Source organism: Pezoporus occidentalis, unplaced genomic scaffold, assembly GCF_034315485.1.
Source record: "Pezoporus occidentalis ecotype Australia unplaced genomic scaffold, CSIRO_AGI_Poc_V1 ctg40, whole genome shotgun sequence".
Classification (NCBI taxonomy): domain Eukaryota; kingdom Metazoa; phylum Chordata; class Aves; order Psittaciformes; family Psittacidae; genus Pezoporus; species Pezoporus occidentalis.
The window spans coordinates 1615573-1642410 of NW_026915725.1; the positions used below are offsets into that span (position 1 = coordinate 1615573).

General features: G+C 42.4%; 1 protein-coding gene across 3 annotated transcripts in view; it reads left to right on the forward strand.

Annotated features, from left to right (window-relative positions):
* Positions 1 to 515: 515 nt before the first annotated feature.
* Positions 516 to 26838, forward strand: part of ARHGAP21 (Rho GTPase activating protein 21) — a 113130-nt gene continuing 86807 nt past the window's right edge. The window contains exons 1-2 of one of the 3 annotated variants that reach the window (XM_062633595.1): positions 516 to 615; positions 2058 to 2362. In XM_062633595.1, coding sequence (XP_062489579.1) covers positions 2282 to 2362 — 81 coding nt within the window. In that variant the 5' untranslated portion in view covers positions 516 to 615; positions 2058 to 2281. Of the gene's footprint in view, positions 616 to 1174; positions 1309 to 1718; positions 1856 to 2057; positions 2363 to 26838 lie in introns of those variants that run through there. The other 2 variants (XM_062633594.1, XM_062633596.1) reach the window with 2 other exon arrangements.

The window sequence follows — 26838 nt, forward strand, 5'->3', positions numbered from 1 at the left end:
AAAAACACCCAACCCAAAACATCACTGTTTTGAGCCCACAAACCAGACACGACCTTTCATTTCCCAGAAGACCTTTACCATTTATTACAAATGCCTTGCTCTTCTTTTCCTTTCACAGAGACCTCACTTATCCAGCCTCTATGCTGAAAATAATCATTTAAGGAAACAAAAAGTAAAAATCACACTGACAACAGATGAAGTATAGAAATGGTTTTATTTAACACCTTCAAGGAGACAACGAAACCAAGCTCCCCACACACTGAACAGCGGTCTCAGGACTTCGGCATGGCCCCATCCCGCAGACACAGCCGTCTCCACCGCCAGCCGGGCCCTCCCGAAGCCAGGTGCCGGTCAGAGCTGGCGAGACAAGCGCTGAATTCTGCCTTAGGGCGGAACACCAGATTACTCCTATGTGACCCACCCCCCGAAAGCGCGGGTAGGGCGAGGGGGGGGCAGAAGACGCCGACGCCTCCGCCTCAGGCGTCCTGGCGGGCAGCGGACGGAGGCCGGTGGCGGGGTGCGGGCCCGGCGGGGCTCTGCGCTCCCGGGCCGAAGGGGGGTGCCCTGGAAGGCAGCCGGGAGCCAGTTCCTGTCCTTGCGGTGTCGTCTGAGGAGGTGGGTGGATTTTTGGAGGGAACAGCAACCGCCAGCTTGGAGGCGGGGGAACGGGACGGGGACGGGCTCCCCACCCGCAGAGGCAGCGGGAACCGATAGAGCCGGGGAACACTTCATCGCCGCCGTGAGGCTGAGGTGCCGGAGACCCCCAGGCTGCCGAGTAAGACTGGGGCAGCTTGAGGGCCGGTGAGCCACTGCCGCCCGCCGCGGGGTCGCGCTGCCGGCCTGGGCTTAGCGAGCTGAGGGGAGGGAGAGGGGCTACCGCCCCTGGCTCCTGTCAGGGCGGGGACCACCGCGAGGCGCTGGGTCAGGCACGGGGCCTTCCCCTGGCGGTGGTGTGACGGGACGGGGGAAGACGCGACCCGTGTTCGGGTGCTGGGGCCGCGGACGACAAGAGGTGCCGCGCTGGCCCGGCGAGAGATCGCGGCCAGTAACGCGGAGGAGGTTCCGCGGGGCGAATCCCCGCGCCTTCAGCTGGGAGCTGGCTGTAGCTCCTCAGCGCGGCCACTGCTCCCCCTCACGTCGAGCCCGGAACGGGGCTGGAGTACAGCGAGCTGCCGCCGCCTGCGGCGGTGGGCGAGACCGGTGCGCAGGTAGCCGGGGGAGCGCGGCGGGCGCAGCTGGCTCTGCGCGATGGCCCCCAGCGCCGAGACGCCCTAATTGGCGGCGGCGGAGCTGGCAGTGGGGGGCAGGGTAGGGCTGGCCCTGAGCGGCCGCCTGCTGCCACGGCCGGGTCCAAACGGCGCGTCTGTGCCGAGAGAGGCGGGAGGCCCGAGGGAGGGGTGGCGGGCGGGGCGTGGGGCGCGGTGGTCTGATCGCGAACGGCTCCGGCTACGTAGATGGGGGGAGGGAGCTGCCTGTGAGCGGTCTAGGCGCGTGTGAGAGACAAAAGCCCAGCTCTGCCGAGTGAGGATCTCGGCCGCAGTGCTCCCGGGAGGGCTCTTTTGTTGCCGTTTTCCAATCGGCGTTTGTGAGTTCCCGCCGCCCCCCGCCCGGTCACACCAGTGGTTACGGCCGGGACGAGGACCGTGAACGGGCGGCAGCTTCCCGCCGGCCCGGCGAAAGAGCGGCCCCTTGGCTGCCTGCTCCGTATTCCACCAGTTGATCAAAGTTCGGCTGGGCCAAGGCGAGGAGAGACCGGCCTGCTGTCCTCGGTAGCCACGGCTCCTCTCCTCTTCCTCTGCGGCCGGGGGCAGCGCTCCCCCGTCGCCGCTCCCTCCGGCGGCACGAAAGCCTATGTGTAGCGAGGTAGGAGGGAGCGGGCGCCTCCCGTTTCTCCCCGCCTGCCCTCTCCTCCCCGCGGCTGGGTCTCTGGATAGGAGGAGCCGGAGGAAGAGGAAGATGACGAGCGGGTGCAATTAGCCTAACAAGGGACTGGTGCCGGAGGAGGCGGCAGCGTCCCCGCGCCGAGGACTGACACATCTGCTCTCTCTCTTCTCCAGCCATGAAGGCAGAAGCTGGGGAGCGCAGCTGAAGCCCAGGGTCGTCCCGGCGCGCTTCCCTATGGCAGCTGCGTGAAGGGGCTGAGCCCCCCTCCCCCGGCGGCGGGGCTGGCCTTGTCGCCTCGGGTGTGCGCGAGCGGCTCTGGTTCTTCCCTCCTCTCCCTTCCCTTCCCCGATGTGGGCTCCAGAGGATTTGCTTCTCCTTTGTAACCGGGAATGAAATAATGGCGACCCGGTGGGCAGCGGGGCCACCCGGAGGAGATGGAGACAACGAGCCCCCCCCGGGCGGCGGCAGCGGCGGCCAGGTAAGAGCGACGGGGGCGGGAGGGGCGCGGGTTGCGCGTACGCGGCGGGCAGGGCAGGGCCGGGCTGGGCGGCCGCCTCCCGCCGCGGGGAACGGCTTGGCTGGAGCGGGCTTAATGGCCGCCCCCTCTCTCCCTCCCTTTCTCCCTCCCGCTCTCTTCCTGCCCGCCCGCCTTAGAATTGCTGGGAGTTGGACGCTGGGAGCGGTGCGGGCGTGCGGCTCCCCGGCAGAGGGGGGCCGGCTGCTGCCCCGGCTGAGGGCTCCCCTCGCAGTCGGGGCGTCGGAAGTGTGTGTGTGGGGACGCCTCCGCTGCCTTACGGCCGGGCGGCGGCTTCGCTTCCCGCCCTGCGGAACGGCCGGCGTCCTCGCCCTTGGGGCGGCGGTTTCCGTGGGGTGAGCCCCCAGTCCCGCGGTCAGATCGCGGAGTGTCGCCCCACGCTCAGCCCCCCTGCGCCCTCCCTGCGCCTGTCCGCCCCGTCCCAGTCCTGTTCCCGGGGGACGGTGCTGGGGTACGGCTTCGTCGTCCCCGTCCTGCACCGCCTCGTCCCACTCAAACTATGCTGCTTTTTAGTAGAAATACGGGCTTGGCCTCTGCCTCCTTGTAGGTAGTACTTGTCACCTTCCTATCTGTATGTAGCGCTTGTATTAAACTTATTTCTGTTAACAGCATTTGTTGCTGGAACAGTCGTCTGTGTGCTTAGTTTGAAAACTTCATAATATGCCCTATGGTGGCACCACTGCATGTTTGGACTCGCCACACAGAGTTTTTAACACAGAGCTGTGCCTGATGCTTCCTTCTGTGCTCTATTAATAGTAATAAATGTCTGCGAAACAACTATAATTTCAGATCCAACAAAATATGTGTAACAGTTTTAGTGGCCTTCTTCTAAGATCTGTCCTAAACTTTATTTACAAAGACAAACTTGCTTTTGTATTTATCACAGTTAAGGCATGTTTTGTCAAAGACAAAACTGCTCTAGGTCTTTGTAGGGCTGTGAAATGGATGCCTTTTATATGGATGCCCTGCTTTTGTTTGCTTAAACTGATATATAGTAGAATGATTTTTAAATCTACAGAACTGAAAAAAAAAGTGTGGATTGGTTTTGGTTTGTTGTGGGGTTGGTTTGTTTTTTTTTTGTTTTGTTTTTTAAGGACATCAGGTTTTAGTTTAGTGCTGTCCTCAATTCACCCTTTTGCCTTGGTTTGCAAGTGGCACATATGGATTTGTGAGATACAGTCTCTTAAAGCAGGTAGGTTAGGTGAGGACAACATATGAATGTTAATATCATCTGCTTTCTTATTTAACCTTTAAGACCGTGGTCAATTATGAGTCTTAATTTGTATGTAGATTTAAGCATGCATTATTCTTGTTGATGTCCTTTTTAAAAATGTGACTGAAAGCAAGGCCATTTTGGGAGAACCTGCCTTTTAATACTGTTCATATAATGTGGGAAGAGGGGGGAAACCACATGTCTAAGTGTAAAAATTAAAACCTGATTTTTAATTCTGTCATATTGCGACTGCTGGTCTTTTGGCACTGGCACTTGTCATAATCCACGTATCCCTACTGTGGTAAACCCTAACACGGCCTGTGGCGCTTTTGGAGATCGTTATGTTAAAGCTGTCTAATTGGGGACTACTAATAGGTGTGGAATTGCAAAATGGACTGCTCTGCCTGTTGTTTTGCCTGATACTTACATGTTGCAGTTACATTTTAACTGCTAGAAAACATGCGCTTACACTGATGATTACCTTAATCACAGCAGGCCTGATGTAATCTTTGCTTGAACGTAGATACCCCTCATGAATGCCTAATCAAGGTTGCAGTGCTGTCACAGTAACTTTAGTATGCATATTGCTGCATAGCTTAAAGTTCAGAGTACTTTCTTATAACTTTTTTCATAGATTGGTGTACAGTGCCAAGAGAGTGAGAGTTTGTGATGTGGGATCTGCTGCCTCAGTTCAGTTGGTGGGACAGTTACTGTGTACAGTGTCTGTGCTATATGTGTGAACAAATCCCTTTAACTGAAGTCGTATTGAGCAGTAAGAACTGCTTTTCTCTTGGGGAAAACAAAAAAAAAAACAGAAAACATCTTTAATGAGACACAATTACTGTATAAAAGGAATTTGAAGTTTGCAAGAAGTCACTGGAGTTGCAGGCTTTTATAGTGTGCTCATACTGACATGCAAGGTATTAGCAGTTTTGGGAAATGATACAAGTTTTTGGGATGCTGTATCCAATATGGTGCTTGTTTCATAATGCAGTATGAACATCTACATTTAGTGTTTAGCTGTAGACCTGTATGCACAGCAGATTGTTGTCACAAGGGAAGCTCCAGGCATCGCTGGTGCTCATCACTGGCAAGGGAGTTGCAACAGAAATTAGGATTTTCAGCCAGTTAAAGGTTTTGGAAATGTACAGCTATAATCAAGATTAGATCAAATACTGAAAAACCTGCCCTCTGGCTTTAAGATCAGTGGTCAGTCAAAGGGAATTTCTGACTGAGAAGTTATGCTTCTGTGTGTCTGTGCATGCAGAGGTAGGAGAACCGAGGACAGGAGATTTAACTCCCTTAGGTCACACCCGTGGTGGTTGATAATAGTTTGGTGTGTTTTGTTCTTTTTTTTGAATGCCTATCTGCTCTGATATTATGTTCTATTTGGTCATGCCTTGCCATGATTTCTGTTTTTATTTTCAGTTCACTTTTTCTGTTCTCCCTTTGACACTGTACCTGGTGGTCTTTCTCACTTCAGAACCCCTTCACTGAAATAAGCATTGAGAACAAAGATTGTGCATTCAGGCTTGCAGGCTCCCGTCTGAACATACAGCGCCTGTTCAAAGGGACGGATCACGTATTCTGAGCTCCTGGGGGAGCTGGCAGAGAGGGCCAAAGATTCTTAGGGCTGTTTGCCATTCTGTTTGAAATCTGACACACATTTGCAAATGGGTGCAAGAATTACTGAGCTTATGCTCATAAGGACAGATAAGTGAGAGCGTGTTCTTTCTGGCTTTTAGATTAATGGGCATATGCTATCTCTGTTTCGTCAGGTTGTAGCAGTGTTTTGCTGGAATGATTAAGACCTGCTGAGGTACAGGCAGTACTGCTTCAGTCACAACGTCCCATCTACAGGCTTGTCCAGATTTGAGGCTGGAACTGGCTTAGTCTTTAGTGCACTTTTAATCTCCCTTCCTCTGCCTAGAAAGGCAAAACAAAAAGTGCTTTTGTTTGTTTTTCTATTCCCACTATTTTGTGTTTACTTTAAAAGAATTGCTAAGTTTGTGGTATAGTTTACTGTTAATCTGTATTAAAATTGCATACAAAATGTTAACTGTAGGATGAAAAAATATTAACCACAGCATGTGTGGTTTTAGAAGTAAAATTTTTACTGTAAGCAGTAGTTTCCTTAGTGTATGAATACTAGAAGTATTTTATAAAATAATTTTAAGTGTTTGATATTTTTCTGTTGGATCTCCTCAGAACACACATGTGTTTAGGTGTTTGTTGCAGGTTTCTAGTACCTTACTGCAAATTTGCATTAAGAGTGGGGGCTCTGGGGTTTTGTTTTTGTGGGATTTTTTTTTTTTTTTTTTTTTTTTTGTTTAACAGCTGAGTTGTTAGAAACAGTTGACCGTCTTTAGAGATTCTTGAGAGGGTCTGTATTTGGCAGTAATTAGGAAATACATTTCCAAAGATTTCTGTAAAAGAAAAATCGGAGGTTATTTTGTATTTGCATAGTAACCACAAATACTTGATTTCAGAAGAGGGGAGAAAAAAGGATTCTTGCACATACACCTTATCAGAGAGAGCACAACTGCATAAACTGAAGAGAAGCTTGTGCTGGAAGGGTCAGGAACCAGAGAAGGGCAGTGATGACACTAAAAATAGAAAATGATCGGTGCTCCTGCTAACAATAATTAATAGATCGTGCACTATTTTAACAACCCAGTTGGGTTGACATTGGTAAACTTGAAGTGAGGACTCCCAGGTGCTGTGTCTCTCTACTGCAGGACCCAGGCACTGAAGGACTGTATTTTGATCCTTTATTTAAATATCATCTTTATGTAAATATGCCTGTAAACATGTAAACTGTTGTGGAACTCTGTGGTTGGATATCAATACTTTTCTTATGCCTAATGCTTAAAGGCAGTACACTTTAACCATAATGTTAAATCCAAGTTGGGGAAATGCATTTGTAAGATTCTATGTCAAACAATACACAATACCAGAAGTAGTCATTAGAAGTGTATATTCCTTATGGTGATGATGAACTCTATACAAACCTTTTGTCAAGGGAGAATAAAATTCACTATAAATACCAACATTACCAGGAGTTGTGGTTATAGCTGTTTAAAATGCTTGGGTCAAATCCTGCTTAATTATGTGAGCATAATACTGACTTCTGCTCTCATTTATGTTGTGGTAAGCCTAAGATAATTTGAAACAACATGGACCTCTTCCAAGGGGTAATGCTAAGTATTTAAGTGACAATATAAAGCAGCAAATAATTCCTTCAAGAAAAGTAAGGGATCTGCCTTCAAATGTAGCTGCACATGGTGGGTTTTAAAGTGACTTTTTGCTTCCCAAAAATACACCTGTGTTGATGGTACCACTTTCCTAATTGTCGGGGCGGGGGAGAAACCCCAAACCAAAAAAAAACCCTAAACCAGACCGTCAGTTTTTGCAAGAGAATCGTGATGGACAGAGGAATATCTTGAACTGGGTCAGTACAAAATAATTCCAGTTACTGCATGCAATATATGCATTATAAGAGTGAACTTTTTTTTAAACAGGTTTAACAAGCATAGAATCATAGAATAGTTTGAATTGCACTGGGTTAACTTTTCCTTGTGTAAGCTATTTTTAATAGTTTTCATTCTGATACTTCAGATGTATTATTTCTAGTCTATTTACTTGCTTACAGAAGAAAACCCAATTGAGAGAAGAGTTGAAGGAGGGAAAGTATTTAATCTTGTGCACTGTATTTGTGATCTTGTCTCTCGTGATCTTGTCCCTCTTGAATGTATGAAAACATCTTTTGTGTAGATGGATGACCAAATCGTAGCTCAGCAGAACAGTATGGGCTCTGAAAAGAGTAGATGCTGGTCTTTTATTTTTAATAATAATCTTGGGAATACATACATCTGTTGCTGTGTAGATGGTGATTAGAATATAAATGTGTGCAACCTGTGAGCCTTATTAAAATGAAAATCTTTCTGTATCTCTTCCTAAGGAATTGAGTGTAGCAGTGTTAGACTAACGTGTCAGGAATATATACTGATGCTTTGCAACTGGCATGTGTTTTTTTTTTTTTCTTTTAATCTGACAACAACTGGAAGAAAAACAAATGTTTTCTAGTATTGGGGTGCGTGTTACTCTTCCTTGCAGTTGTTTGTGTATTAAATTGCATAGGATAGGAAGCAGATATAAAAAAGTTAGGAAATGATGTTAAATGAAAGCAGATTTATTTCCTGTTGTTAACAGGGGTCATGGTTTTTAAAAAGCCTGAGTTAGCCCTAGTATAAATGGGGAGGCTTTTAAATTGGTGTTGAAACAGTCTGAATTGACAGCAGTCCAGAAGTCAGTCTGATGAGCTGTTTGGTATAACTCCGTGGTTGTAGAAGGCGTCAGAGCCTATGATCTCATCAGATCCTTGAATTTAGGGCCTTGCTACAGGGGAAGTGATTGTCTGCCTCCCATAGTAGATAATATATGTATATGTACTAAATAATATGTTGTGCTGAGCATAGGAGGTAAACAGTGGATGAGAATTATGCTGTTGGGTCAGATTGGTGGATGAAAAGGGATGATCACATCAGCTTTGCCTGTTTATTATACAGAGTGTAGATTAATGTAAATGCTGTACCTTTCTTCTGTCCAAGTCCTTCTTAAGTCTTGTCATTTTTAATATTTTCCTGAAGACGCTTCCATGGTACTTTTTTCCCCATCACCTAGTAGTAGGTACATACCGTAGAACTGATGGGTGGACACAGTGATGGCAAACATGCTGTGACTGTGTTCATATCAGAGGCTCAGTGCATCTTGTAAACCTGAAAGTGCCTAGTCTTACAGTTGCAAAGTGGGATAAGCTGTTTCATGTATACAGTTCTTAAATACGTAAAGATTATTTAGTAGGAAGGCTTCCTCTATTGTGTTTTCTTTTCTGTTCCCTTTCTAAGAGGTTGAAATACGTTCTTTTTTTTTTTTTTTCCAGTTATGTGGGAATTCTGGCTACTCCCTGAATTGTTGTTTACTGTCTTTTGTTAGTAATGGTGAAACAAGTTTCTGAATTTTCTTAATGTTCTATTGTTGCTGTTAGATTTGAAGAGAATCTTCATGGAGGTGGTGCTAGAGTTTAGAGCTTGGATCATTTGGTAAAAGGAAAGTAAAAACTAGGCACAGCTGCATGCTTTGTTCTCTGAATCTCTCTATATGGGGGGCTAGAACTACTGCATCTTTCTGAATTGGTGTATCCTGTTACCGTTTTGTATTTTGCCAATGAATTGTGTTCAGCAGGAAATGTTGCTGCTTTATATTTTCTATTCTTGATTTTTTGCATTGAAAAGTTTAGTAAGTATTTATGAGTAGAGAAGCACTAGGAGCTGTTGCTGCAAACTCTGAACAGCATGATGCTTGAGAGAGCCTGATACAAATCATGTTAATAAATATTTGGCATTGGGCATGAGAGGTTCTGTGTGGGCATTCTGGAAAACAAAAAATAATCCGCCTAGATTTTGACTCTGGCTTGGGCATACACCTTTAGGAGTTTAGGTAGTAGGCTTATTTTTGTTCTAAATTTCTTTATTTCCATTTGCCAGCAGCTGCTGCTTTGCTGAGAGTGAATGAGGTGCCTCCTTAGAGGACATGGCTAATTACAGATTGGCTGTTGGTGGAGGGGTGCACTTTGAGATAGACACTTTCTTTTATGTGTGTGTCATTTGCATAATGTGTTAGGACACACAGTATGGACTGCATTAAGCACTAGCAAATACTCTGTAGGGAATAATCTTGCCCTGGTATCGCTGAGCTGGCTGGATGAAATAATCTCCCTTATTTGAAATTTTGAGGTTTATTCTTTTTTGTTTAGTTGGTTTTCTTGGAGGCACAGGGAGAAGAAATCAAATAGAAAGCTATAAATTTTATTGAGGAGGGGGGTTTTAGACACTTCTGAGTAGCTGTTACAGTTTGTACAAAGCAGTTGAAAAGAGAAACCTGAGCCTGTTTCTGAACTGATTTTTTTTCTTTTATTAACTAATAGAAAGGGTACTGTGGCATTCTATTTATATCTATGTATATTTCTTTGTATACTTTAATGGAGTCCTCTTTCTTACAGGAACTGAATTACAAATGACTGACCTGTTAAAAGGCTGTATTTTATTCTATTTTAATTTTTCATCTAAGTATATGGGGGTTTTATGTTAAAAAGTTGATAAAAACATAAAGAATGAATGCTTCTATAATAAAAACCCTACAGAAAAATCAAAGCTTTATAAACTCCTTTAATGTTAGTGTTGAACACATAGGTCTTCTCTACTTATTCTCTTTTTTTATTCTAAGTGTGAGGGCAGAAAAGGCTAAAATAAAAATATGTTCTTGTGCTGCCATTTAACACTGAGGTGAATAGTTGTCTTGGGTAGGACCTGCTCTGACCATGGGATGAACTAAAAAAGAATCTAAGTTCTCAGAAATCCCTTTGTGATCATTTGGCTTGTGACAAATAGATGTAGCCTACCCAGTGGTATGTTCGTGGTATTAAGATGAACTTCTCAATTTTGGGAACTAAAGCTGAGCTCAGTCTACAACTTGTTGCATTTTTGTATTGGAAAATTTTATAGGGAGAGACTGTTCAAATGCTATTTTATGGAGCTGAAGTCATGTGGGTTTTAAAGATGGTTCCAGTTATTTTTGAGGAAAACAACATTTTAACTTGTCCAAGGTCTGCCCTGTTGTAATGGAACATGGAAGTGGTTGATTTCCTAAGAAACTTGACTGATACTTAAATATAATTATTTAAAGTCTGTTAAACACTTTAGATGTGTTTAAAGTCATATGTCCTGAGTTTTATCATGTTTTAAAGGGCTAGAGTTCAGCCACTGCTGGCAGGGGTATGCAAAACTGCAGGAATTGAGAACAGAATGTTTTGTTGTTGTTTTGTCCAGCAAAAGAAGCAGCAGATAAAGTAGGTGCACCTCAAGCAGGTGGCTCTTACTACCTGTAGGTTCTGACCTGTTTTTGGAAGATAAAAATCTGGTTAAGTTTATCTCTGAAAGGAATGCTGCAGTTTTTGTGTAACAAGCTGCCCCATTGCAGCTCATGTTTGTTATTGTTGCTGTGCTTCTCAGCTCTCCAGTTTTGATGCAACTTGAATAGGGAGCCTGTGACTCTGGCAAAAAGTATTCCCATGTGTAGCCACAAACATTTCTTATTCATCAATGGCTGTAAAACCTGACTTGTTCTTTCTTGCATGCATTTTAAAATTTTATTATCCTCAATCACCATGGTAAAAGGTGAGTAAGTAAACTTTGCCCGGAGTAATCAATTTTCATGGCAATTCTACAGGCCTTCTGCTGCATTCTGTGTACTTACACCATTTTCATATGGGTCTGTTTGAATACAGTCTCCCATTTTCTAGTCAGTTATTTATTTTTTTTCCTAAATTATGTGGGAGAAATTGTTTTGGAGCTGTTCCTTAAGGAAGAAGAAATGGCTTGTGTATTGCTCTTACAGTATTAAAGTAAGCCATCTTGCCAGCTTAGCATTAATATGAATGTTCAAAGAGTGAAACAAGTTTATATGAGTAGTCTTCAATGTTTATTGCAGTCTGTGCATCTGAATCAAGATGCAGGAGTAATTGAGTAGCCGTGAATGGTTTGGCAAGCTGGTGTACTGATGCTCATGTCATGGAGGTAATTTTACAAGCTTGTTAACTGCATCTCTTATTAGAATTTTTCTTTTTTCTTATTAAGAGTAGTATTACTGCTTTTGAAAAATACTGCATACCTGACCAGAATGGGCCTTGTAGCCCTGTTTGTGGAACAAAGGATTTTTCTGTATGCAAGATTTGCAAAACATGACGTTGTATAATGGATGCAGGCCAATACTGATAGCATTTCATAGTCCATACACTTTAGGTGTTGTTTTTGTAGATGTTTTTGAGTAATTTTCTCTGTTTGCACTGTGACTGCAAATATGATTCAACTCTGTATCTAAATAGGTCTCATAGCTTTCTGCTGTTTTCATGAGTTAAATGGCAGTGGACAGGTAACATGCTTATTTTTCTGTCTTTGTACAGAATTCTTGCTTGCCTATTCAGGCTATGTGAAGATGAATTGTCTATGAAGAAATGCAGAAGGACCTTGTGATGTTCAGTGCTAGTTGATAAAATAAAATCAAACTTAGTGTGCATAAATGTCACATGCAAAATACTGAAAGCTAATGATTAATTAGGAGCTCATGGGTGAGGTCTTAAGAGTTGTGATAAGTAAGTCTAAGAATTAAACAGCAGCTTAATGCTCAGTGTTGGTCAAAAAAGCAAATTGTCATTCATTTCCTAATAATTTTGAGCAGTTAATGTTCTCTGTCATGCCTCGGTGTATAAATCTGTAGTGCACTTGGAGCTGATGTGTCTAGGTCTAATTCTGTCCATTCATTTTTTCCTTATCTCAGAAACAGTAAAGTAGAGTCTGAAAAGTCTCAGAAAAGGTGACAGTGGTAATTCAGTATATGGTGTTGTTTCTGTACCAAAACTGAGTAAGGAATCTAGGAATTGACAATTTGGGAAAGAGGAGACTGTGCAGATGGAGAGATGATTTGGAGATGGGGTACCTTTCTCCATCTCTCTAACTTCTGCAGGTAGCTTTTTACTATCTACCCTAAGAACTAGGGGGTATCAGATGGGCATGGTGGATTGAGAAAAGACAAAGGCGATAGCCCTTTGCATGAAAGTTATTTAAGCTTGTTATTCTGCACCATAGTACTTTGGAAGCTAAAAGTGTGTATGTAAGCTGAAGGATAACCTAGATTTATTTTTTGAGGAGGAATACAGGTTAAATACCCTTGTAGTGGCATGAATTTGTGAATAATTGAAGCTGAGAGGATGTTCTAGTAATGCTTGCTTTTGTGTTCTTTCCTAAGTATCTGCAGCTATGCATGATGTCCCTGTTAAAGATGAGCTAGGTAGACGTTTGGTCTGATCTACAGGTGTTTGTATGTGTTGTAGTACCGGTTCCATGATAGTTCATCAGGATTCCTCCGTCTTTCAGGAAGTTTTGTATTAGACCTGCTGAAAGAAGACAGCTGTTTGTGATCAGGAACAGGAAGTGCAGTTTTTCAAATGTTCAGGACTTGGACCTATTTTTGCTTCAAAAGTTTCAGGCTAGATATCAAACTTAGGCTTTGGGTTTGCTTACCTTTGTAGAAGTTGCTATTCTGGCTGTATCACACAGGTCTCATGTTCTTCAGTTTTGGTAAGTTAAAATGAAATGCACAGTTACCTGCTTTTGCATTCATCTTAGCCCCTCCTCCATCCCGCCTTACCAGTTGAAGGAGAAGGCAAGGTGATTGTGTGGCTTGAGCACAGAACTTACATAGGCTATTGTAGTTCTCATTTCCTTTCTACTTATTTGCAATTAGGCAAGTACTTTTTTTTTGTCTGTCGAGTTGTTTTCTGCATTACTTCTTTTGGTGGACTGGATTATATTGCAGGACTTTAATTCCAAGTCTAGCAAATACAGCAGCAGCAAACATCAATTTGATGGATGGACCACTCGGTGGATAAAGAACTGGCTGGATGGCTGCACACAAAGAGATGTGGTCAGTGGCTCAATGTCTGGCTGAAGACCAGTAACGAGTGGTATCCCTCAGGGATCGGTGTTGGGACCGGTTTTGTTCAACATCTTTGGTGGTGACATGGACAGTGGGATTGAGTGCGCCCTCAGCAAGTTTGCCAATGACACCAAGCTGTGTGGTTCGGTTGATATGCGGGAGGGAAGGAATGCCATCCAGAGGGACCTTGATACGCTTGAGAGTTGGGCTGATGCCAACCTCATGAAGTTTAACCATGCCAAGTGCAAGGTCCTACACCTGGGTCGGAGCAATCCCAGGCACAGCTACAGGTTGGGCAGAGAAGAGATTCAGAGCAGCCCTGCGGAGAAGGACTTGGGGGTGCTGGTTGATGAGAAAATGAACATGGGCCAGCAGTGTGCACTTGCAGCCCAGAAAGCTGACCGTATCCTGGGCTGCATTAAAAGGAGCATGACCAGCAGGTTGAAGGGGGTGATCCTGCCCCTCTACTCTGCTCTTGTGAGACCTCGCCTGGAGTATTGTGTGCAGTTCTGGTGTCCTCAACATAAGGAGGACATGGAACTGTTGGAACAAGTCCAGAGAAGGGCCACGAGGACGATCAGGGGACTGGAGCACCTCCTGTACAAAGATAGGCTGAGGAAGTTGGGGTGTTCAGCCTGGAGAAGAGAAGGCTGCGTGGAGACCTCATAGAAGCCTTCCAGTATCTGAAGGGGGCCTACAGGGATGCTGGGGAGGGACTCTTCATTAGAGACTGTAGTGATAGAACAAGGGGTAATGGGTTAAAACTTACACATGGGAATTTTAGATTGGATATAAGGAGGAAATTCTTTCCTGTTAGGGTGGTGAGGCACTGGAATAGGTTGCCCAGGGAGGTTGTGAATGCTTCATCCCTGGCAGTGCTCAAGACCAGGTTGGACAAAGCCTTGGGTGATATGGTTTAGTGTGAGGTGTCCCTGCCCACAGCAGGGGGCTTGGGACTTGATGATCTTAAGGTCCTTTCTAACCCTAACTATTCTATGATTCTTTTCTATGATTCTAAACCCAGTGAATCCCTAAGAAGTAGTGGAAAATTTATTTCTCCTGTGGTGAATGATACTACTGGGTATTTTATTAGCTCTAAAATACTTGCTCCTTTTCCACTCCAGTTCTGTGGTAGCAGTTTAAGAAAAGGAAGGAGCTATATTGCAAGTTAGGTAGCTTCAAAGACTGCTGAATGGGATTGAGTGGTGTACAGATAGGGAAAGCACTGGAGGGAAAAGCTCTACCTGGCAAAAAGGAACTTCTTTCTTCCCTTTGCCAATCCCAAAATCAGTTATCAAGATGGTTAAACAAAACACAACAAAACAGGTAAACTTTTATCTAAAGAACTGTGAAATGAGGTGGCCACAAAATAATTTTGCTGAGTTTGTGTTTTTTGTCTGTTGTGAGTGGGCAGACCAGCAACCCACACCCCCAAAACCTATTTTTAAAACTAGATCTAAAACACTAAAAGGCATCTGTGGCTAAGATGGTCTGCTCTTGTAATCAGTGATTCATGACTGAGAAACTAAATTCTTTGAGGTGAGTAGATGCATTGGTAATATTAGACAGCTACTCAGCAAGGCGTGTTCAGAGTAAACAGTTCTCACTGGTGAGTTTGTATGTAGAGAATCATTTTTTCCTCATTTCATTTAAACTTGGGAGTTGTACAGACCCATGGAAAAATCTTGCATTCTGTTTAAGGCTTACTGTGTAGAATTCAATGATGCCTGTTTTTAACACTGCGTGGTGTGAGTTTGTTTGGAAAAAGATCCCCCCCCCAAGTCTGTCAGCATGTTGACCTTTATCCATTCCATGGCCAGTTGTCAGTATTAAATTATGGATGATGCAGCATTAGTCAGTGATGTAATGGTTGTCTCTAGGCTTCCTTGCAGCTCGCAATGGGAACCTGAAGTTTGGAAATAGAGTTTTATCTGTGTGTTATGTTTTGTGTCTGCTTTTAGGGAGGTGAAGCAAACACCACAATCATCTCTGTCTCATTTTGGATAGTGCCAGAAGGGTGAATCATGTTTTAGTGGGGAGGGGATTGATTCTAGGCTTGGGTTAGTTGGGGATTGATTCTAGGCTTGGGTTGTTTTTTCTGGGTTTTGTGCGTGTGGTGGTTTATTTATTTATTTGTTTCCTCCCAGGCCATTAATGACAGCAGATGAATTGAGGGGAAGGCATTTTGTGTGAGATTAAGAACAGGATTTGTGGGAGTGACTTGACCTGAAGTTCAGTTAGTACTGTGGTCACTTCCCTCACTTAGATAATCTGCCCTTGCAGATTTCTCTCTCTTAGGAGTCAAGATACCATGAGCTGTCCTTCTTGGAAGGTGCTTGGAGTCTACTTTCTCACTTACAATAGAAGGGAAGCCTTTTCAACCCATGAGGAGAAGTGGTGGGTCTTCCTCAGTTTTCTTTATCCCATGGTGCAGTTGTTTTATGGGGAACTTGGTTTCTTTCTTGTAGAGGCTCTTGCTTGGGAAAGGAGCAGAACTAGTTGCATTTTAGAATGACTCACTTCAGAAGGACTTTCCAGTTAATTGTTAGCCCTTAAGAAAGCCTTTCTCCATAGTTGTATTTTCTTTCACAAGCCTGTTTTTTCACTGTTACTTTATTTTACAGATTGCTGCTACAAAAATGGTACTGTTTCATTACACTGTTTTGTACTTTGAATTCAGTCCAGTTGGTCCCCAGAACTTTTATCGTACCATGTATTGTTTAAAATGATTGTACTCTATTTTTTCCTTTAACTGTTAAGTGCAGATTTAAATGATTTTGGAAATTACATGTGTGTAGGAACACATTTTGTGATGACTTGTGTTAATAAAAGTTTTTTTTTTTTTATAATTGGGAGGAAAAATAGTATTCACAGTCTAATTTAAAATACTGAAATAGGTAGTTATGTAGAGGGAATGGCTGTAAACTGTCAGAGGGTAGATTTGAATTAGATGTTATGAAGAAGCTCTTCCCTGTGAGGGTGGTGAGACACTGGCACAGGTTGTCCAGAGAAGCTGTGGCTGCCCCATCTCTGGCAGTGTTCAGGGCCAGGTTGGACAGGGCTTGGAACAACCTGGTCTAGTGGAAGGTGTCGCTGCCCGTGGCAGGGAGGCTGGAACTAGATGAGCTTTAACGTCAACCCAAACCAGCCTGTGATTCTGTGAAATGGTGGGAAAATGACATCATTTCTGTTTCATAAAGTAACCTGCATTAAGTTGTTTCAGCTGAAGATTCTCATGTATTTCAGCATGCTTTGTATCATCAGTTCTAATAAATGAGATTTTGAAAGTGTACCAGTTGTGCATATTCTGTTCTTGTTCTTTAACACTCACCACTTTTATATTCTGTGCTAGAATATAAGTAAAGAATTTGCATCACATCATATACTTCCTGCGAACCTTTTGAAAGAATCGGTGCCAGGTTTAATCACAGATACCCCAAGCAACTAAAATTTTTTTCAAGTATTAGAGTAAAATCCTACCAATGCAAGTTCTATTTCTTTTTATAATGCAAAACTATAGATAATGTCTAAAACATGACATGGTGTTACATATGAAGTCAAAGAAAATGAAATTATGACGAATGCTGTAAAAAATAGCAGTATTTTGAAGTTAATTAAACACACAGTGGAAGTAGATGTGTTTGTTTCTGGAAGAAAAAGTTGATCCTTCTCTATCTCGGTCAAATTTGGAGGGGAGGGGAAATCTTGCTTCTTTAAAGGAATTCTGGGAAGAATAAGGACTGCTTTTTTGAATCCCTGCAGCTTGAAAGAGTTGTAGATGCTTTTCTAAAACCAGGCAAAAAAAGACTTCTTGCTGTAAACATATAGTACAGATTGTGAATTTTTAAACTGTAGATTTAATCTAAAATTAAATATCTTAAGCATCTTTCCACAGCATGTCATGGACTGAAGTATAATTATACTTCATCTAGTGTCTCTTTCCAGCATTAACAAAGTCTGCATATTATAAGAGAATTACCACTTCCTGGCTTTTGTTTGTTTCCTTGTTTTGGGGGTTTTTTGGTTGTTTTTTTTTTTCTTTTTCAGCTTCATAAAACTAAGATTCTAATCTTGGTGAAGTAAAGCTTAGAGAAGTCTTGTGTGTGAAGGGCATAGGTATCTCACCTGGAAATAACAGAGTGGTTAACTGCCTAAGCACTAGGCTGGGAAAGTAGTAAGAACATACTAAAGCTTTGCTAAGAAACTGCCTTAAGGGGTTTGCGTTGCAGTTGAATTTTATCTGTCTTTCCACTATGTGATCCTTTTGCAGCTTTTTGTGGGCAGCTGTGAATATTAGAAGCATTTTTTTTTTTCCTGATTCCTTTTGGGCTTTGAGTAATGAGGTAGATTAATGTGAAAAGTCACCTTATTAAAGAGCATACTTACACATTTGGTAAGTAGATTTTTGAATATCCTGAACTTGAAAGTAGGAGGTAGTCAGAAGACTGCCCACAATGGCAAAATACAGGGATCAGCTGATATGTTACATGATAACTGGTTGTGGTACGTAGAAAAGGCTTTTCTGTAGTATTCATAGGATTTCATGTGGAGCCTAGAAAACACTGCTACCTGCTGCAGTTAGTCTTTGGTATTAGCTCTTTCTATGACTCAAGAGTTTCTGGCTTTCTGATGTCAGTATCAGAGTGAATTTGTTCTGTTTCTTCCTTTATTCCCTAAACACATGTCATTATGTGTTGTCACTGTAGGTCCTAAAAGTGGTTGCTGAAGCCAGAAGTTTGAGAAAAGGATGATAGTTGCATGAATAACGTAGTTTCCATAAAGTTAGATGGATATGACAGAGAAGGAACTGATGCACCTTTACACTTATCTTAAAGGCTTACACATGTTAGCCAGACTGTATTAAATATGAACAGTTAGGGAATGTTAGGGATTTGAGCTAGAGTGTAGTGCAGCCTGAGCCAAATTTGTCTGCAGCAACTGTTTGTGTAGCCGCTGTATAATGCATTCTCACCATTGAAAATAACGCATGGAGTTAAAAGCAGTTTTCAAGAATCAGTGAATCACTGAGGTTGGGTGGTGCTTCTAGAGATCATTTAGTTGAACCACCTGGAGCAGGCCACCCAGGACTGTCTAGGCTGGTTTTGATTCTGAGTATGAAGACTCAGCAGCTTCTCTGAGCAACCTGTTCAGTGTTTGATCATGCTTACAATAAAAGGGTTTTCTTATGTTTAAATGGGAGTTCCTCTGTTTCAGTTTGTGTCCACTGGCTCTGGTAATCACATTTTTGGCAAAGTTGAGTTTGGCGCTGCTTCTCCTGCTTCTCCCATCAGGTATTTGTACACATGGATAAGTTTCTGCCCTGCCCCCAAGCTAAAATGTTCCCAGCTCCCTCAGCCTTTCCTCGTGTGACATGTGCTCCAGTCCTTTAATCATCTTTGTGGCCCCCCGCTCGACTTGCTTTAGTATCTACATATCTGTCCTCCAGTGGAGACCAAAGAACTGGACGTACCACTCCAGATGTGATCTCACCAGTGCTGAGTAGAAGGGAAGGGTCCCCTCCCTCAACCTGCTGGCTGTGCTTTGCTTTATAGAGTCCAGCAGCTTGCTCATGATACAAAACTGGAAACTTGCTGAGGGTATACTCTGCCCAATTATCCAAGTCATCAGTGAAGAGGTGAATTTTGGTTCCAGTATTGACCTCTGGGGGTATACCACCAGTGGCTGGCCTCTATCTGGAGCTCTTGTTGGTTATAACCCTTTCAGCCAGGCAGTTTAACCAGTCTGCAGTAGAGTTCACTGTCCATTTATCTAGCCCATACTGTGTAAGCTTGCCTATAAGGGTCTGTCTTTTCCCGGACAGAAATCCAGGTAGGTGCTGGTTGTCCTAAACCCATCGCTGCATGCTCAGGCAGGGTTTCTGTTCCTCCTGGATCCATCTGGGTCTTGCTTGCAATGCTTGTATGCTTCCTTTTTATGTGTGTATTCAGTCAGAAGCTTCTTGCAGGTCTCCTGACAACTTTGCTTGATTTTCTGCAGACTGGTATGAGCCGTTCATGTGTTAGGAGAAGGAAGTACACTAAAATCAACCAGGTCTCCTGGACCCCTCTGCTCTCCAGGAGTCTTCTGTGGGATTCTTTCAAGCTGATCCCTGAACAGTCTTGGTTCTTCTTAAGTCTAGGGCTGTGATGCTGCTGTTTGGTTTTGTTCCCTTCTCTCAGGATACTGAACTCCACTGTTCATGGTCACCATAGCTAAGATTGCCCCTGAACTTTACACTCTCAACAATTCTTTGTTGTCTGTAAATATGAAGTCCAGCAGATTGCCTCTTCCTTTTTGGAACTTAAGTCGTCTGTGTCAGGAAGTAACTGTCAGTACATTCCAGAAACCTACTGGATTGCCTGTGACCTTCTGTGATGTTAATAAAATTATGATATTAAATACATTGTTTGTGGATACTTTCTTAATTGTTTTTGTACAAGGTGTAAAATGGGAACTGCCCTCACAGGCTCTTGGCCAGGAACTTGTACAGGAGAAATAAACGCAGAGATGAGGAAGCTTCATTAGGGGATTAACCTGTTTCATCATACACTAAAATTTAAATGCCAGCATATAAAATTGGTTACCAGAAAAAAAAAAAGTGAAGAGGTTTGGTAAAGGGCTATTCAATAAAACTGAACCAAAAGCTTACATTCCTACTTTTAAGTGTTTTTTGATGGATAGGCCACTTAGTGGGTAGGGAATTGACTGAATGGTCTCACTCAGGGGGTTGTGGTCAATGGCTTGATGTCCAAGCGGAGACCAGTGACAATTGGTGGTTCTCTGGGGTTGGTAGTGGGACTAGTGCTGTTTAACATCTTTGGTGGAGGTATGGACAGTGGGATTGAGTGCTCCCTCAGCAAGCTTGCTGATGGCAAGCTGTGTGATGTGGTCAACATGCTGGAGGGAAGGCATGCCATCCAGAGGAACCTAGGCAGACTCAAGAGGTAGGGCGAAGCCAACCACATGAAGTTCAGCAAGGCCATGTGCAATGTCCTGCACCTGGGCTGAGGAAATCGAAGTACATAAAAAGGCTGGGTGGAGAATGGACTGAGAGCAGTCCTGAGGAAAAAGACTTGGGACTGTTGGCTGGTAAGAAGCTCAAGATGAGCCCAGAAAGCCAACCGTATGCTGGGCCTCATCAAAAGAAGTATGACCAGCAGGTTGAGGGAAGTGATTCTTCCCCTCTGCTTTCGTGATAACCCACCTGTGGTCCTCTGTTCAGCTCTGGGCCCCCACCACAAGAAGGACATGGACCTGCTTGAGTGAGTCCAGAGGAGGCCATGAACATGAGGCTGGAGCTCCTCTGCTGTAAAGACAGGCCGAGAGAGTTGGGCTTGTTGAGGCTGGAGAACAGAAGGCTCCAGGGAGGCCTTAGGGCAGCTTCCAGTCCCTAAAGGGGCTATAAGAAATCTGGAGAGAGACTTTTTACATGTGTATTTAGTGATAAGAAAAGGGGGAATGGCTTTAAACTGACAAGAGGGAAGATTTAGGTTAGCTACTAGGAAGTAATTCTTTACTGTAAGGATGGTGAGGCACTTAACAGGTTGCCCAGAGAAGCTGTGGCTGCCCCATCCCTGGAAGTGTTCAAGGCCAGGTTGGATGGGGCTTTGTGCAACCTGTTCTAGTGGAAGGTGTCCCTGCCCATGGCAGGAGGGTTGGAACGGGATGATTCTTTTTGTTACTGGTTTATGTCTGTTGCATACTCAAAATCTGGTTGAAAGTTTTTGCCATCTTCATGTCTTGCTGCATGTTAGTGGTGTGCTTTATTGTATCATTGTTTGACATGCAGTAGTTACTTTGTGCAAACGCCTCTTCCTTCTTTTTGATCTTGGAATTTCTGCCATTTGGTCTGAAGTAGCAATGTGGTGATTTATTGAAGTAATTTCTCACTGGAAAGTTTAGAAAAGTTAGGAAATGCATTGTTCTTTTACAGACATGGTAAAAGAAAGAAAACAAGACCCTCCAGGAGAGAGCCACTTCTTTAGTACCAGCTATTTTTGTGCAGTCCTATTACGGTCACTTATGTAATGAAGAGCTTGGCATGTGCGTAGTAGAGTTTGTGATTGATAGGTCACTGTGTGTGTACTCACGGTGGGACAAGACTGGTAAAAGACGTTACTAACATATACTCTGAACGTAACATGACACTAAGTGATTCTTTTATTTATTTTTTTTTTTTTGTAAAGGATTAGGACCTGCTGTTGACTGAAAGAAGGTTGCAGCGATATAAGGCAGACTTTCTGCTCAAACATAAGCAATTCTGAATTCGTTTCCCTGTACTTACTGTTTGTTCTATAGTCAAGCTGCAGTCTTCTACTAATAAGCCTCACTTATTTCTTGGTTTCTGCTGCTGTGTTTGGTTTTGTTTTTTCCCTGTGTTCAACACTTTCAGCTATGCATGTTTTTTGTTGTTTTTTTTTTTAATTTCTTTTGAATGTTGGAGTATTTAATAACTTGTTTTGTAGGAATTTTTGGCTGTAATATTAATACTTCCCTGAGCACCGACAGAAATCTGATATCAGATACATCATGATTGATTTAGGATTTGCTTGTTAAATCGGTATGTTTTTCTTGAAACTGTAATTTCATTAGGTTTCATTGACACATTAATTTCAGGCCTTGAATATAGCTCTTATAGACTGACTAGAACTTTCTGATAGCATTTTGCCTGGTGTGTTCTTTCCCATACAGAAAATGTATTGGTGAGTTAATAGCTTTTTAGTCTGTTGAAGTATACTGGTTCAGGTAGTTTTATGTGCTCTTTGCTTGGATTGTGTACCTGGATTTCTGGGTTTGGTTGTTTGATTCAGTCTTTAATCATTAGGAGGTTTTTTGAGATTTTAAGTGCTTGTGTATTTATTTCATAACTGCTAGGAGCATTTAAGTGTGGGATTTTTAAGCTTTTTTCATTTGTTTTGCATTGTAGCCCTGAACTTTTCACTTAAAAAATAAAATATAGAAGATCTTTAACCCTTAACTCTCTCCATCTTTCTCAGAAAGGGAACCTGTTAGCCTAAAACTGAGGACATCGTTATGTCCTCACTCACCTTACACATCCTGTCCTTTTCCTAATGAACCAAACTTCCTTCATTGTTGGGTTTTTTTTCCATTACTTATTGTGTGGCAAAGACTTTTAATGGGTATATTTTAAGGATGAAGGTGTTTCAGGGATATGAAACAAAAAAAAGGATGATTCATCTTGATCTTAAGCCTGGCTGAAGAATTTCAATGTGATGACTGAAGAGAGATGGCTTTTCATCATCCATCATTATTTGTGACTAGGGTGATGCTTAGGTCAAACTTGCAGTTCCTCTTTATCACTTCACTTTAGAGGATGAAGTTTTGATAAGGAAAATGAGAAGAAAATCAGAATTAGGTTAACTTCATTAGGAGCTGCCTTGCCTGTGTGACTTCTGTATTAATTAATTTTTTGCAGAAACAGTGCTCAAGTAAAGTGAAGGTACATGTCTGGTTTCTAGAGGTTTCTTTCTTGTCTTATCCTTATGTTGGGGAATTCCAGAAATGTATTTTAAAATAAGATCTTGGAATCCCTTTATGTTTTTTTTCATCATACTTTAACTTCATACTGTAAATTGTTGAGATCTTGGGAATAAGGAGTAGGAAAAATGGTTGTGAGATGAACGTGCGTCTCAGATTGGTAAATCTTGATGATGATGATGAAGTTATGATTTTGGCCATCGGACAACAGATGCAATGCCATTCTTGTTCTTCATTTATTAGTGAGGTTACTTCCATGAATACTGTTAATGGTTTCAAAATGTTAAAGCTGTGTGCATATTTGTGTACAATATTTTTAAGCTAAGAAAAGTGGTATTTTGTGCAATCTTCTCCTGTTTAGAAAGTTGACAGGAAAGCAGTCATTCAGTTGAGTTAGTCCTTGCTTCTAGAATTAATTTCGGATTAGGCTTTTTATTTATTTTTAGGAATTGAACGAAGATCAGTAATGCTCAGAAAGCAGTTTCCTCTACTCCCTAGGGACTTCTCAGCTCCTCTGAGGCTTGGCTCATTCTGGTGATGATCAAATCAGTCCCTTGCTGAAGTGGTTCCCTGAAAGGTCAAACAGTTGGCTGTTAGGTTGGCCAAGCCCGCTTGTTTATCGTTAGATTTTTCTTTTTGTGCTGATGAGTGTTAACATGCTAATACGAGCAAGCTTCTCTTTTTTTAAGATGATGCCTGCTTTTGACACTTCCTACATAGAGGGGAAACTATAGCATTCTGTTTGTCTTACCTTTCAGAGGATGCACTAGCTTTTTTTCTTTTACGAGTTTCGGAAGGATGAATTGTGCCACCAGCATAGCGAGGTTTAAAAGTATAATTCTAAGTGACACGTTATTACTAAGATATACTTAGATACCATCTCTGCGGAGCTACATGTGTTGAGCCTGTGGTTTTTTGCAATCAGTGTATTTCCCTTTAGTGGTAACCACTGAAAATTACCCTGGGTTCACAGCATAATTGAAATTTTGAGGCCAGAGGGTGAAGCCATCGACTTCCTCCATAAATGTAAGAGGGCAGTGCTTCTAGTTGAGAAAAAGCAGGTCTTTACCAGTGCTGCACTGGTATTTTGCATACTGTTTGTTTTTGTCATAAAAAGTTTCTTTTATCCTGTGGTTAAGAAATTAAAAGATTTTAAATTCCAGTGTAAGAAAGCATTAAGTATCATGTCAAGTCTCTTTCATGCCACAAGTAGTTGCCTGTTACATACAAATTCAGACACCTGGCTTCTGTGCTTTTGATCGTTTAGGCACACATTACAGCAGTGCTTTAATTTTACACAGTTCTTTTCACATTCTACCTAAAAATAGGTTCAGTTGTCTGAACTCTAGAAGTAAGTGGGATTTTGGATGTACTCCTTTCTTGAGCATAATACGTTTCTGCTTTTAGCATCTGCCTGGGCCATACTTCGCTATTTTGAATTTCCTTACTAGATGCTTATCTGAGCACTTAGATGCTGAGATAGGAACCTGAGCTCCTCACATCCTAAGTGCCCCTCCTAGAGCTACGCCCCGTAAAGTGAAGTGCAGCACCACCTTTGCTGTGCCTGTGTTTTTCGAATTTGAGCATTTGTTTTCTAGAAAAGCATGCTTTCTTCAGCTCTTTTGTTGGTTTTCCTTACAGACATACAGAAAATGAGGAGAGCAGAATTTAACCTATTGGAAAACAAAAATTGATCAGAAAAAAATAGCTTATTTTTCTGCCTGTACTCATAATTTTTTTGACAAGAATATGGCTGTAGGCCTTTTCTGACTTAATCATTTTCAGTTTCTATCTTTTGGGTTTTTTTCCCCTAAGGAATTTACATGAGGATTATAGGCTTGAAACATATTAAAAGCACTACCCTAGAGTTCTGAAGTTTCTTTTATACTTCTGATGAGAAGATCATGATCTCTCCATTTCTGTAGGACAATTTCAGAGTAATAATCCTATAGGATTATGGAGAAAGTTTGAATGAAGTAGAGAATTGGTTTATTATTAAAAAAAAAAGGATATGGAATGTAGCTCATGCAATAACAACCGCATGATAAAGAAGCGTAAGCCCATACAGTTGAAAATGCAGGGCCAGTGTTCTTTAGGCAAAAGACATGGTGGGAAGCAAGTGATCTAATGGAGTGCAGAATTCTTGAAGCTGATCTCTGCCATCAGTCTGCCCATCTGTTAGCTCTTCTGCAGTTGCTGCAAGCTCATGGACTGATTTTGGTCAAATTTCAAGGCAGGAAAAAGGTCTCACAAATAATGAAGTGCCTGGAAGTTTGCAGCCACTCAGTAGCTAGGTGCAGGAGCAGCCCATGTTAACGCTTCGCACTGAAGATGAGATGGGGAGCTCTGGTGGCTAGTCAGCACATGCATGGCTGCTGTGTGGCCAAAAAACCTTATTCTTTCCATGATGGGGGATCTGATGGGAGGAAAGGCTATGAGAGGGAGATACGACACGTATGAGACCAAAGTCAGTTCTACTACTCATGTAGCAACTTGATATGTTTGTTTCTAAAATTAACCTTAAGCCTTCTTAGAATTCCAAAGCTTGCTGGAAAATATGTTAACTTTTTAAGTCGGTTTTCTTCCAAGTCAATCCACCTTTGGATCAACTAAAGTTTCAGTAAAAGGCGGAAACTTGCACAGCAGTGTGGAAGAACTTTGATCAAATGCACATATTTTCTACAACAAAAGATACTGTAAGTGATTAAAGTTAGCCTCAGAACATGTCAGATTACTGTTCTGATAAAATGGTGCAAAGCTGGGTTTGGTCTACATGAAAAAAAAAAAGATGGAGAAATTGAAGGAAAATTTGGATTTTTTAATTTCTTCCAATTGCCTAAATTGCCTGGAGAGATTCCTAGATAGGTAGAGTTTACAGAATTTAACCTTTGAGTTGTTTTTTTAAAAGTAAAGACTAGAGTTTGAAAACTGTATGCTCTGAAAACACAGCATATATAGAAGTAAGGTTATAGGGGCTAAACTAAAATGTTATTTGTAAACTTGACATGCAGGGGTGTTTGATTTTTCTGTTTGTTTATCTGAGGTATCTCAGCTTCATCTAAAGGGTTTTATGATGATAAGGTCCATCAAAATTTGTGCCTCTGGCACTTCACAACTTATTCTAATTGAGGCAGTCAAAAGAGAAAGCTAGACATAACAGTCACCAAGCTGTATTAGTTAACAAGCTGTTTTTATTTAACTTCTTCACTTAGGAGTGACAAGTGGTGATACTCGTTTCTCTGCTGCGTTCTGTAGCTAGAGTGTGATAGGAGTTCTCTGTGCTGCGTTCTGTTGACTGTAATCAATACAACAAATTGTCTGACAGCTTTGAAAATCTAACCTGTAGTAGCTTTATTTGGTAGCATATGTTAGCTACTATATTTACACTTTTATCTCCCTACAAAAGAAAAGTGGAAGTGCAGATGTGAAGAATATTGCTCATTAGTAGTCTAATATCTTTGAATCTGTCTCCTGTCCATCGATCTATAGGACAAACATGCTAACAAATGACTCTTGTTTCTTCCTTGACAAGCTGTAGGTTTCAAGTCAATGGTGTTCACTTAAGGACCCTTTTCTTATATATTCCCTATATATAGGGAGTGGTAATTTTTAAATATCATGTTTTTAAAATTTGCTTGGAAGTGGGAGTGCTGCTGTAATATTTCAGAAGGGTTTGGCTTCAAACTGCAGTAAATGATTCAGTGTTAATGCTTCCAAGTGGCGCCTTTCTCTGTAGCATTTGTATAACATTAAAGATGTGTGAGTTCTACTCAAGCTTTAAATTTCTGAGACCACAGGTGGGAAAAGGGGAATGGCATTTGGAAAGGTTCCTGTGAAGAGTACTTTGAGGTCTCTCTTGGTGTGGTGGTGAAGCGGTCAAGGAGAGTGTTCAGCGTGCATGGGCCTTGCCCGCTGGAGTGTAGCTGCCTTCAAGGAGTTTGCTGTAAGAGCTTGGAGCTCCTGCTGCTATGGAAACCTCTAGCGAGGTATTAAGAAATGTGTCCACTAACTGCATGTAAAGTTCACATGCAACATTTTTTTTCTAGGATTTTTAGGACATAAGTACCATGACTCTGACCATTACATAAATTTCGAGAGCTATTCTAAAACAAATTTAATGTTTTCATTCTGAAATCAAACACTTTGAAGAACTAGA